The 13,439-nt window shown below is 33.0% G+C and overlaps 2 protein-coding genes across 43 annotated transcripts in view; both read right to left on the bottom strand.

Annotated features, from left to right (window-relative positions):
- The window catches only part of LOC105145116 (longitudinals lacking protein, isoforms A/B/D/L), a 191,214-nt gene that overhangs the window by 132,912 nt on the left and 44,863 nt on the right, over positions 1 to 13,439 (bottom strand). Inside the window, exons 7-8 of one of the 42 annotated variants that reach the window (XR_015547685.1) lie at positions 895 to 1,281; positions 398 to 538 (exon numbers count right to left, since the gene is read on the bottom strand). The exons of 37 other annotated variants lie outside the window; for them this stretch is intronic. Coding sequence is in view for 4 of the 5 variants with exons in the window: in XM_011054490.2 (XP_011052792.1) it covers positions 12,515 to 12,972 (458 nt within the window). In the remaining variant the exon portion in view is untranslated. Of the gene's footprint in view, positions 1 to 397; positions 539 to 894; positions 1,282 to 7,189; positions 7,520 to 8,236; positions 8,565 to 8,997; positions 10,649 to 10,910; positions 12,973 to 13,439 lie in introns of those variants that run through there. 4 more of the 42 variants (XM_087414266.1, XM_087414250.1, XM_087414249.1 and 1 more) reach the window with 4 other exon arrangements.
- Positions 4,018 to 6,204, bottom strand: LOC147907010 (uncharacterized). Its single transcript, XM_087414276.1, has 2 exons — positions 5,718 to 6,204; positions 4,018 to 5,259 (listed from the first exon to the last, which is right to left on the bottom strand). Exons 1-2 carry the CDS (start codon positions 5,908 to 5,910, stop codon positions 4,910 to 4,912), a joined length of 543 nt encoding a protein of 180 aa, XP_087270402.1. The 5' UTR covers positions 5,911 to 6,204; the 3' UTR covers positions 4,018 to 4,909.

Raw genomic sequence — 13,439 nt, 5'->3', positions numbered from 1 at the left:
GAACGTTTCATTGTAATCGAGTACAAAATGCGCAACAGACGAAAAGAAATAAATATATAATTAGGCGCAATGTCAAGAAGAAAAACAGTAACCCAATCTCATTCGGAAATACATTTTAAAAGAGCATATTTTATAAGAACAACATCAGGCGTCGTCGCATAGACGACTCAAATAAATAACAAACACATCGACGATAAATGGACTTCAGACTTGGAAAAGATTTAAAAGAATTGCGGAATATCAGTCTTGTGTATATCCACTACGTAGACCCTGTTGCCAGGATGTATACGGCGTACGTGGGCACGCACGTTTGACGGATGCTTCGTCCTGTAGGCGCAGTAGGGACAATTGTACCTCGGCGGCTGACCACATTCAATCCTCCAGTGATATTGAAGATTGTGCTTCATGCTGAACACGCTGTTGCAATTGCCACAGGGAAACGATTTAGCGTTTTGTTCGCGTGATGAGGTGATGCTCTTGTTCGTGACCAACCGATTATAGTCTTTCCGCCACGTGCGTGTCGGCACCGACTCGGATGCTGTAAAAAAAAAAACACAGAACGTCTTCGTCATCCAGAGCCCGTGATGATTATAGCTAAATCACTATTTTGCCTTTATATCCATTTCAGTCGTCGAGAGAAAAAGAAAGAAAGAAAGAAAGAAAGAAAGAAAGAAAGAAAGAAAGAAAGATAGTGAGATAGAAAGGGACTGACAGCAGTCTTCTCGAGTGCTCGTAAACGATCAACAAAATAAACGTTAAATCTCTTGTTAGATCATTAATCGTGCGATAAGCATCCAACGCACTCGTTTCGCCACATTAACGACACAGACAGAACATGGGTCTTCCACCGAAAGGAAGAATACATCACGAGGAAGACAATACTTTCAAAACTACCGTGACTCGATTGAAGACGATGTCTTTTATTCTGAAGAAAGTCCACGTCGCTGCACTGGCGAGTCGTTCACGAGACGGACGTCGACTCGCCACGTTGCTGCCAGCTGAGGATGTCAATGACGTAGACCTCATGATCGGGGTGTTTTCTGCGTACGTGGGCCCGCACGTTTGATGTATGCTTCGTACGGAAAGGACAGTACGGGCAGTTGAATCGCGGCGATTGGCCGCACGCAAACTTGAGATGATGCTGGAGATTGTAACGCCAATTGAAGGATCCACCGCATCTCGGACAGTAAAACACCTGCTTGCAAGCCTGCCGTTGGGCCTTATGGACTGATCGATTCACGCCGCATCTGCGTCGTGCGCTCCTCGAAGAATACTTGCCTTCTGAAAAATGCAGACGTCCTATTGATTAGCCGCGTTAATCATCAGTTAACATTTACAACGCGAATGGACGACGAATTATTTCAAAAGAATAATTCGATACGAACGAAGGCATAGGAATTTACTAGATAAACAGCGACGCGAAAATATCAATGACTTAGCCGATAGATTTAAGAATAACAACAGAAAAGGTCTAAAAGATAAGTTAAAATCTATCGAGAATATTTAAATTAATTATGAAGTAAAGTCGATGTATAAACTAATTTTACGAACGCATAATCGCCTATATTTATTGTAGCGTAAAAAATAATAAAAAGTACAAAAAAAAATGATACAAAATAACGCAGTAGATTATAAAAGATCTATATATACATTGAGAAACTAGAGTATTTATAAATTATCGGATTATCTATCAATTCTTTTATATATAAATATAATAAGATATAAATATTTATATAAATTATATTGTATATGGCTAAATATATAAATACGCTTGTTCATAACGATTGCGGCACAAGAATATTGCTTTCCTTATCAATATTAAAAATGATGAAAGATGGAATTTTCATCGAAATTTCATGGAAGACAATAAAGAACAAGTTCATCACTATTTACATTGTAAATAAATATATGTTAAAACGTCATACAGAATATAATGCGCAATTTTACATCTTAAAAATATATACATATACGTAATTAAAATTGACATCTGATTAATTCACGAATTCTTCACTAAAATTATAAAAATGGAATATTTTTTTCTCAGAAAAAAATGTTCTATTTCATAAATAATTAATATCTGTTTAGAGAACATTTCTAAATATCCAAATTTTGAGCAACAATAAATCTATATTTTTAACTTCAGATAATGATTCTTTTAACAAAAATTGAAATATATACAATATCCAAATTTCAATGCAAGTCAATTAAATTTTTGCTGTAGAGAAATTTTTAATTTATTATCATTATTTTCTATTTGTTCTTCTGAAATCAAATGATTACAGTTGGAAGATTTGTATTAAATTCAACACATTTTACTTGTATTATAATAATTATTATAATTATTATAATAATAATTTACTTATATATATAATAAATATTATTCTTAAAAATAAATGCAAAAAAAAATAATATTGTAAGAATAATGAATACAAATAAAGTATATTATATTACAGTAAACAAACCATAGAAGCATATTTTTTCAGTAAAATTAACATTTATGATGTTAAATTAACACGTATTTTACTCTCTCTCTCTCTCTCTCTCACACACATTCATCTTAGAATTGATATTTTAAAACACATTATTTTTATGTTATTCGTTTTAATTCTTTTATAAATAAATTTGTTATATATATATATATATATATATATATAAAAGAATGAATTCTTTTATAATAAATGTATTTCAAATTTATCAAAAGGGATGTAACCATTTCAGAAGAATAAATAGAAAACATAAAATAATGAAAATAAATTTTGTATTATAACTAATCGGAATGAAAGAAATAATATCACGTCCCTTTAGGATTATGTGCAAGAAATGAATGTAGAATCCCTTCCCGTCAAAAAAAAAAAATTCTACGCCTGCATTAAACCTTGATCTTATATTACGAGTCTACTTTGCACACGTCGATGGCATATACTTTATTGCCAGGGTGTTTTCTGCGCACGTGTGCACGAACGTTCGATACGTGTTTCGTGCGATAAGTGCAGTAAGGACAATTAAACCGCGGTGATTGGCCGCACTCGAATTTCGCATGATAATAAAGATTATTCTTGCGACTGAAGACACTCGGACACTTAGGACAGGGGAACTTCGGCTTTTCGATGAGAAAATTGCTGTCGATGACGATTGGGCGATACGTCGGTTGTTCCTTTGTCACAACGGACACAAATTCATGTCCGTAGATCACTGGCAGAATATGGTCTGAAACAGAAGCGAGAGGAACGTCACGTCAGAAAACGTTGCCGGCTTGCAAAGACCTCGATGCGATTCGGTAATCTGCGCCGAACTCTGCAAAATCGCCGAGACGTCGAGGCCGAGCTTGAGATCGGAAAATTTTCAGCGCTCCATTTCGCGTAGGATTCTAGCAATCACTTTAATTTTGTAGAGCAACTTTTTCTTTAAATACAGTATTAATATAAACAATGATAAGTCATCCTTAATTATTTCATTGTGGAAGCTGCACATTCGATGCTTTCCAATCTCATTGGTTCATATGTACGTAGGTCGTGAAGATAAATACGTATATGTGCAAAGTTAAGAAGACAGAAGGATTTTAGGTAGGAAGGAATGCATTATTAAAATTTAATAATGTTTTATTTGTTACGTACAACATATATAGTTCCGCAACTGCATAGAATAAAAACAAAGTTTCGTTGAATGAATCAGTCATGATTTTATAAACGTATGTTAAAAAGTGTAAGTAATAATTAATCCAAAAATTGATAAACTGAAATTCTCTTCTAAATAAAATTGACATAAATAATATAAATCAAATAATGATTAAAAGAAATGTACCTTAATGTAATAATATTGAACTATCAAATAATTTGGGCTCGTAAACTTATATACAATTTGAGATATGTATCTATTTCAATGAGATTTTTAAGCTACACGTGCAATTTAGAAGCTTTATGCACATTTTGTGAGCTTAATTATTGCATTATATTATCATATTTCTGATCAAACATCATTTTACAATTTTTTTATTTTTATAAGATTTTTATATAAGACTTTTTTTGTTTTTATAAGGTTTTTATTTTTATGAAATATAGTTTTATAGAAAATAAAAATAACGGCAATTATTTCAGTATTATTGAACAATAAATACATATGTAACTGATTTTTAATGCACATAAATTATTTGTAATGACAAACAATAAAATAATACTGCACTGAGATATTAACGATATTTACATTAAAAAATATTATGCTAAATAACATTTTCTCGCACAGAAAATTCTTTTGTAGATAATAAAATTTCTCAAAATTTTCGCATACAATCGAAAATTCTTTCCGACTTATTCCACAGTTAACAACAGTAACCGTCGCATATAAAAACGATTAATAATAGTTTGCTATATTTCCTAACAGAGGTATTTACAATCTTTTACTAGTTCGCTATTAATTAATGTTCACGTGTAAATCGCTGCGACTATAATGAAAAAAACACACTGATCCTCCATTACATACCGTCCTTAAATAATGACAGTCACAAATAATTTTATCGAGACACAAATGGAATACGCACAATCCACAACTATCTTCCAGTAGTTCAATTCTTCAGATCGACTAAGCGAAGTGAAAATAATCGGACGAACGTCGAGGATGCCCTATATCCCTGGAAAAAAAAACTAGATATATCCTTGTTCATGTGATAAGTCTGCTCTCACGCATTTTACGGTATTCTTCGTGTAATCGCGAACAATACCGAATGAAAAACAAAAAGAAGTAAGATCTTCAGAATTTCTACCATTCTTCCCAGTTGCGTCGCTTCGATGAGTGGAGCATCTTCGCACGATGTTCGGCGTTGTGTTGCATGGTGCCATCCGATACTTTTGATCTTCACGAATTGTTGTTCTTCGGGGCAAAGAATGACGCCGATTTTTCGGGTGGACGCCTGATCTCAAGGGTCGCGTTTCTGCAACTTGCCCAGGTCGATCGCATACACGAGCTGACCGGGATGGCATTTCTTCACGTGTCGACGCGCATTCGAGACGTGCCCAGCGCGATAGACACAATATGGGCAGCTGAATCGCGGCTCCTGGCCGCACTCATTTCTCTGATGATAGGTCAGACCGCCCTTGCGACTGAAAGCACTGCTGCATTTTGTGCAGGGAAACTTCTTCTCGGCCACATCCTTGATCTTGATCCGCATCGCTGTTGTTGCCGTGGTCACCGACGACGGGTACGAATGGAGAACGTAGCTCCGCGTATTACCAGGTGGTATTGTGGCTAACGTACAGAAACTCAAGCCTGAAACACAAAAAAGACGCGTCGCTCGCGTCAAAGCTCTTCATATCGCCACACGACATGTCCGACATTAAAAAAAACCGATAGCAGAATGGGAAATTGGAAACGATCAATTTGTGCATATCAAACCTTCTTCAATCACAATTAGTCATAACGGTGATAAGCGAGGGTGTTGTCTTCATGCGCAAAGACAAATTGTTGATGATTGGACGGAGGGGAGGCGATCGGGAACGCTATATTCTTCCTGAAGGAGTAATAAGAGCAAGCGACAATAATCGAAATGACATGAATATACTTCACTGTGGCTTTATTCTAAAAAATATACGAATGGATATATACGTATATCGCGTCCGTGTGGCGAAACTAAGAAGAAACAGAAATTAAAGACTGTCGATGAATTAACAAATGTATGTTATTCTATAACTGATCTGACATTCTATTAGCTAATTGATGTTACACACATAAAAGAGTCTTGTGGTTCGACGAGGCAGCAAAATTTTTCGATATTTTCAGTGACGGCGTTAGAAGAATTAGACGTAGATCACGTCGACTTCGGAGCCGTTGTGCTTCCTGCGTATATGGGCGCGAATGTTGGACGCTTTCTTCGAAGCGTATAGACAATAAGGACAGCGAAATCGCGGCAGCTTCCCGCATTCATACTTCAAGTGCGAATAAAGATTGTTCTTCCGACTGAAGATGCTCGAACATTGTGGACAGGGAAACCTGTCTGCAGGTTGAGTCTTCATGCTGGATGGCATCTTGAAGCCGCCCAGGTGTACCAGATATACATCTGCAAGAAAACGTTCGGAACTTGTCAGAGTTTACAAGAGAAACTCACTGTCTGTCGGTAGATAATAGAATAAGAGAAAGAGATATTGAAAAAACAAGGAAAATCACAGCGATTGATTATATCGAAATATTGTAATGTGAGGTAAGGTCAAGTTTGGTATCCAAGTTGAATGAATCTTCCTGTGGTGCGCTTAATAAAATCCACATATACATAAATATGATTTAATTCATAATCTGCATATTTATATGTAATTGAGGAAATAGGCGAACAAAAGGCACAATTCTATTTAGACTCTTTTTCCGGCAATTAGCTTTTTTTTTTATGTAATATTGATCGTAATAGAGAAGGTTTATATTATAACATGTTTATAACACTTAAAGACATAAATTCATTCAATATTGTATCCGTTTATGTACAATAAAAAAAGTAGCAAGTTATTTTAATTTTTATTAATATCAAGATTTTGTAATTATAGGTTTTTATTCCATCTATCCCCTCAATTATGTCATAATATAATAGTATAAAGGTTACATAAAAGTTATAATCTTTCAATTATATTCTTGTTCAATTTAGCAAATTAATGCAAAATTCATATTATTTAAAAAAATAATCTTCATGAACATTTGAGATTAAATACAACTCGCATTCAGATCGATCACGTAAACTTCACAGCCGGAATGAATTACGCGAATATGAGCACGAATGTTTGAGGTTTTCTTCGAGCGGTAGAGGCAGTACGGACACTTGAACCTCGGAAACTGGCCGCACTCGTATTTGAGATGCTTGTTGAGATTGTTCTTCCGGTTGAAGACGCTGATGCAGTTTGGGCAAGGAAACCTGGCTTCGTGCTGTATCGCATACCCGGACACATCTTGACCGAAGAACGGCTGGTCGAAGGGAAAGATCGAAGGGATGTCTGCAAGCAGAAGAGAGGAGTGCAAGACGCGACGAACAGTCAATACGTGATGCGTTCTCAACCAACCGATGATTAAGAACAAGGTTAAAGGAAGACTAAAGAGATTAAAGAAGATTAAAGTAGAGAAGAAGTTACATTTCTATCGTAATAAAAACGCGGAGGAATTCACTTGAAACATCTGTCTACCGTTGATTGTTATCTCAATGGAGAAAGTTATCAGTTAGTAATTTTGCATTACTTGATAATACAGCTGTGGGATTTAATAATATAATGGATAATGGCGTTAAATGGTACCCAAAAGGAGTGCGCCTCGCGGAACAGATTTCACTTCTTCAGGTCGATCGACCAGACTACCTCCCCGCTATGCTTACGGCGCACGTGTTTGTAAAGATTCGATATCAGTTTCGACCGGTGATCACAGTAAGGACATTGAAATCTCGGTGACTGGCCGCACTCGTAAATCTGATGTTCCCGCAAACCCTGTTGTCTCAAGTACACGCCTGTACAATTCGGACAGGAATACTTCTGAATACTTGCTCTCTTGCCAGACCTGAAAACTAAAAGTACAAATCTTGTTAGAGGATGATAACATCCGCGTTATCAGCCGATATCAAGAGAGATTGAGCGAGAGCAGCTTGACTTCCAAGCATCGAAACAAAAATATATTACATATTTATGACTGAGAATAGAGTGACTGGAGAAAAAACTCGGGTTCCTCAATTTGAGAGCTTAATTCTTTTACTGTGGAATATTTTAAAACACACACATTGTAAACGGTAGCGCAGCGACCACAGTGACTTTCAACACACATTTTTTAGAAAATATTTAGAAAACATTTAATTATTTTATAATTTTAAAAAAATTAAATTTTAAAAATGTTCTAATCGATTCCTATTTTTTATTCAAATTTTTAGTATAAATGTTAATATAAATTATAATAAAACAAAGCAACAATATTTAGGTGCTAAATAGTCGAAATATAAAGTAGTGAGTGCCTGTAGGCACCAACAACAATGAAAAGATTAAGTTCATATAAAAAAAGACAATATGTTATATATAATGATAAATAAATCTAAAAATTAAGAATTTTAAAGCTATCACAAATGATTGCTTGGAAAAATGACCTCAAATCATTTGGAGAATCTTCAGCTAATTTCAGTCCGCGAAAGGACGAGATATAGAGACAAAACTGATTAATGGATAAGGATTGTGATTTGTTGATTGATTCGGATAATCAATGTTAATGACACTAAGCCTTGCAGGATTATGCGGAATTCAGAATAAAATATCGTATTTATTGTAACGTTTAACGAACAATATGTATGTTATATCGGATATTGGACGGATGAGTGATATCTTGGACGTAAACGACGCGGTCCTTGTGTCTCCTCCGTATATGCTGCTGCACATTGGACGTCTTCTTCGAGACGAGGTCACAGTAGGGACACTTAAATCGAGGCGGTTGGCCGCATTCGTATTTTAAGTGCGTCGTCAGGCTGCCCTTCGTACTATACACGCTCGTACAATTCATGCAGGGAAATCGCACGCTTCTGTTAGATTTTTTAGAGTCGTCTCTTGTCAATTCGAAGGATGCACAGATACCTGAAAATAAAAGCCAGCGTCAGAAGATTTTGTGATGTTAAAATTTCTTTCTCTCTCGTCATTATCGCCACTTCGAGATTCAACAGCCGCTAGATTAGAACGGATAAATGCCATAATTAAGAACAAATAGAAAGTAAAATATTTTGGGTAATTATAAAATTCTATTCAATAACTTACTACTATACTTTCTACAACTAATTAGATTAAATCATTATCTTCTCATTATCTTTGCATTTGTCGTAACAGTTACCATCACGTTACGATTTCATCTGCTTCCCAAATTTATAAGTCCTCAATTTTAATTACAGGCGATCATACTATTACAATAATATAAATTACAATAAATTATAATATAAATTATAATAAAGATTACGATGAAAAAAATGTTTTCGGAAATAAATAAATTTCAGAATGCAAAAACGCATTGGCAGCATTATATATTGCAGAAATACAATTTATTCACAAACATAAATTGCATATGTTCGTTAAGAATATTTACAAGTAATATCGTTAATAAGTTATTTACAGAATTTTAAGATGTTTTTATATATATATATAGTAAAATTATTATTATTGAATCGATGATTTTGTGAGATTGTTATTTCATGATTGCGTTTCAAGTGAATTGCGACAAACCGAATCGACGTACAATCTAGAAAACTGTAATTGTATTTATTTATATATTCAAGAAACAAAAGTACAAGACTCTCAATATAAGTGATAATTGTTAAGAATTTTATGAAAATTAACTTTTTATTGAAACTTGATAGATAAATTTACTTATTATATTATTTGATGAATATTATTTGATCAATATTAAATCAAATAATTAAGCAATTATATTTGAGTTTATTAATACAAGAGAAAGATATATATTAATTAGATCTTAACATATTATTCTAAACGCAACTTCTAACATAATATAAAAAATATAATCGAAATGTATCAGTACAAATCTCACAATTGAATGAAACTTTTACATGAAAACGCAGTGCTAAATATTTTATTACATACTTATCTGTAACAGTTTTATAACCATTGTTGCAAGGCCTCACAATCACACACGTCACACATATATCCGACCGATACCATGATCCGCAAGGAAAAGGGCCGAGCATCAACGATGTTCAATTTCTAAAACCCAACTATCTAAAAATAGTCATCTATCAATAAATCGCTTTATGAATCTAGTTCATTCTGTCTATCGTAAATCAGCTTGATGTAAATTACCACTTTTCCAACAATAATAAGTAAGGAGTTTAAAGAGCGAATGACAGTCAAATTATAAACGTATTTTGTTTTTTAAATCATATCGAATATATTACTTATTAAGAACGCATAATTATACAAAAATTAAAAAATAAAAAAAAACAAACAAATAATTAAATTATGCTTATGAATGAATACCTAATTAAAAGAAATTGCAAATGCTAAATAATTACATATGACATGTTTCGGCTACAGAGTTGAGCTTTCTTCAGATGTACAATATAATATAAAACGCAACGAAAACGCAGTAACAAAGAATGTCCAAAATCCATATGTATCATCCAGGTCGAATAAAAATTGCTCATAAACGTTCTGTATAGAGAAAACAGAGATTCTAGGTATGTATTATGAATTTTATAACAATGATAATTTAATTAAAGCAATCATTGTTCTCCTGATACAACACCGATTTATATATTCACATATAGATATTATTAAGCACTAAGATCCCCTTTGATAAAAAATGACATTTCTCCTGTTTTTATAGATATAAAATTTATTATACAATTATAGCATTCATTAATCAATGTCAGGACGTAAATAACAGATGTCCTGGACGTAGACTTCGTAACCCTTGTGCTTTAGGCGAATGTGCCTTAATATATTCGATGATTTTTTCGAAATTAGCTCGCAATAAGGGCACTTAAATCGAGGCGACTGGCCGCATTCGTATTTCAAATGTTTGAGAAGACTTCTCTTATGTTTGAACGTGCTTGAACAATTAGTGCAGGGATACTTGGGCTTCACTTTCGAACGACGCCTGATCTTCTGCTTATGTTCAATCCCTAATATCGAAGGCGCGGATACTGTCATTCCTGAAAAGCACCATATATCAATTAATATCGTGCATTTTACACAATATATTTAAAAACATGCAAAACAATGAAAATTGATTATTGAAAAAACTTAGACATCTTGTAGGAGAAATTGTTTTCAACTTTAATTTACAGCTGCTCAATTTTAACTTAGATATAAAGAAAGCATGTCTTTATAGTTATTAGAAAGTTAAATTTCTAGAAATAAAGAAAACCAAAACTTTGGAAATTTTCAAGAAATATTATGGGTTGAACACGCGTATGTAAAAAAGAAATTTTATTTCAAACATTTTGATATAACAAATTTTAAAGATATAAGTACAGACATAAATATTTTCATATATATAAACAATAAAAGAAGTATTCGCAACTAGAATTCTTGATGCAATTATCGCTGGAAATTGCGCAAATGAATTTGATAGAATATTAGTTTAAATATTATAAATTATTAATAAATATCACATAATACGATTGCCTGTGATATGTCGTATATTAACTCTTCCATGGACCACAAGAAACCAGCTTCCATTCATGTCGTGATAATGAATTCTCTCTTCTCTTTATGTATATATATAATTTTTAATATCATTTCCTTTAGTACTTTAGTCAAATATTATTCTAAAAAATTCGTCTATGAAAGAATTAAGGGAATCATTGTCTAAAATAACATATATATATCATAATTTGTTCGATAACTATAAATAAGTTATCACACAAATTATGATAATAAGTAAAAGAAATAAAAGAAGTAACTGTTCTGATTAAAGTTGTATACTGCATAAAAAATTCTAATTACTTAAAATTTTGATCTATGTCTATTATTAATATATTATAATATATATCTAAAGTACTCTTTTCCTTGATAAATTAACAAACAATAAAATTTAATTTTTCTTAAAGCTTTGCTAATACTTATAAATCGTATAGAGTTTAAAAAAAAAACAAACTGTAATTAGGTACTTTTCAATCTAATTATAAATAGCTTTCAAATGATCAACTTTCAAATGAAGTTACAACAAATCTATTAATTTTTTATAATTATGTGCTTTTGATCGGCGTATCATAAATTATAAAATATCACAGTTTCAATAAATTTGACTGAAATCACTTGAATATGATTAATAGAAAATCTTTTATCAGCTGTAAAGCTATTTATAAGTCAAAATTGATTAAAAAATCGTTATTAAACAATCAACGTTATCAAAAAAATCAACGAGACGCGTAATTCTTTTATATCGATTATAATTGGAGATTTAAGAAGTGTAAAACAATCCCTTAATGGAGATGTGAGAGTATTTCCAAAATATTAGATTTATACATAGCTATTTTTACATAAATATGATATGTCCTAATATGTATCTACATGTATCTACAAAGCATATTAAAAATCCATAAAAGTTTTGTCTAAAACATTTTTCTGTATATCTCATCATTTCATTGATAATAATTGGAATTAAACATAAAGCGTTAGCTTTGAGGGGGGATATGATAATCTTTAAATCTTAAATTAAGTCAATATAAAAATACATGTCTCTTAGATTTTTATGTTTACATATCTCAAGAATTGAATCGGTTCCGGACAATTGTGATAATTCTTCGTTCGATAACTCGCAAATGCCAAAATTTTAATTGTCAACTGATTATAATAAACATTAATATCTCAAATTAATTTCAATTAATAACAATAAATTTTTAACAAAAACTTTACGAGGATGTAATTCGCAGTATATCTTCTTATGGATAGTTTGCATTGCTATTTCCCAAATATATTCGTATATAAAAAGCATATTGTTTCAAGTTTGTGCAGCAGTCACTAACCGCGAGAAAAATTCTTGTAAAAAATCTCTACGCTTGGTTTCTTCATCTTCAGCAGCGTACTCTCGATAGCTGCTTGTACAGATCGATGATCTGCAACTTTTTGTCCTTGTGCATCCGTCGTACGTGTACGTACATGTTTGACGAGAACTTGGCTTTCTTCGTGCAATATGGGCACTGATATCGTGGTTCTTTGCCACATTGGAATTGGCAGTGCGTCTTCATGTCGGAGAGTCTGGTATAGCCACTGTTGCATCTGGGACAGTGAAACTTCTTTCTCGTGACCGAACCCTGCGCAACCACGTTGTCCGGCCAGCGAGTCGCAGGAATCGGTGCTACGGCGGTTTCCTGACGATGACTCGAGTCGACGTAAAGATACGTGTTCTCCTCTGTATCCTCCATCGCATTCAAATTGTCTCGTCGTGACTGATAAGGCTCCGCAGTCACACTGTGACCGGACACTACCTGGGGATGCACGTAAGACGAGTGTATCTGCCCATAAAGCGAATCTAGAAAAAGAATTGGAAATTTCGGCTATAGTTAATGACGGCTAATCGAGATTGCCGGATATAAATCACAACATCGGATAGAGAAAAATTTCCGTCCATGCTCTTCAATTATCTACATAATCGAGACTCGCGGGAATCGAGTCTTGTATGTATTACACTCACACAAAAATACGGATTGCTACAACATTAAATAAAAATAACAACCATCGTTGTATACTTCTAGAATCAATCTGTAGACATATAAGAATACTAAAATGATATATCCAGTCATATTAAGTCATTTATTTTTGTTCATACAGATGTAACATACAATAATATAATCAACGATAATATTTCCTGAATAAATAAGGCGCTTCAATAATTAAATTATAAATTTTATTTTTATTTTGAATATTATTTTGTGTACGTATAATATATATGTATGCAAAAATCTATACTTACAAAATTTGAATATAATCTAGTAAATG

Source organism: Acromyrmex echinatior, chromosome 16 (genome assembly GCF_024713525.1).
Source record: "Acromyrmex echinatior isolate Ae372 chromosome 16, ASM2471352v2, whole genome shotgun sequence".
Classification (NCBI taxonomy): Eukaryota; Metazoa; Arthropoda; class Insecta; order Hymenoptera; family Formicidae; genus Acromyrmex; species Acromyrmex echinatior.
This window is presented reverse-complemented; position numbering and strand designations above follow the sequence as displayed.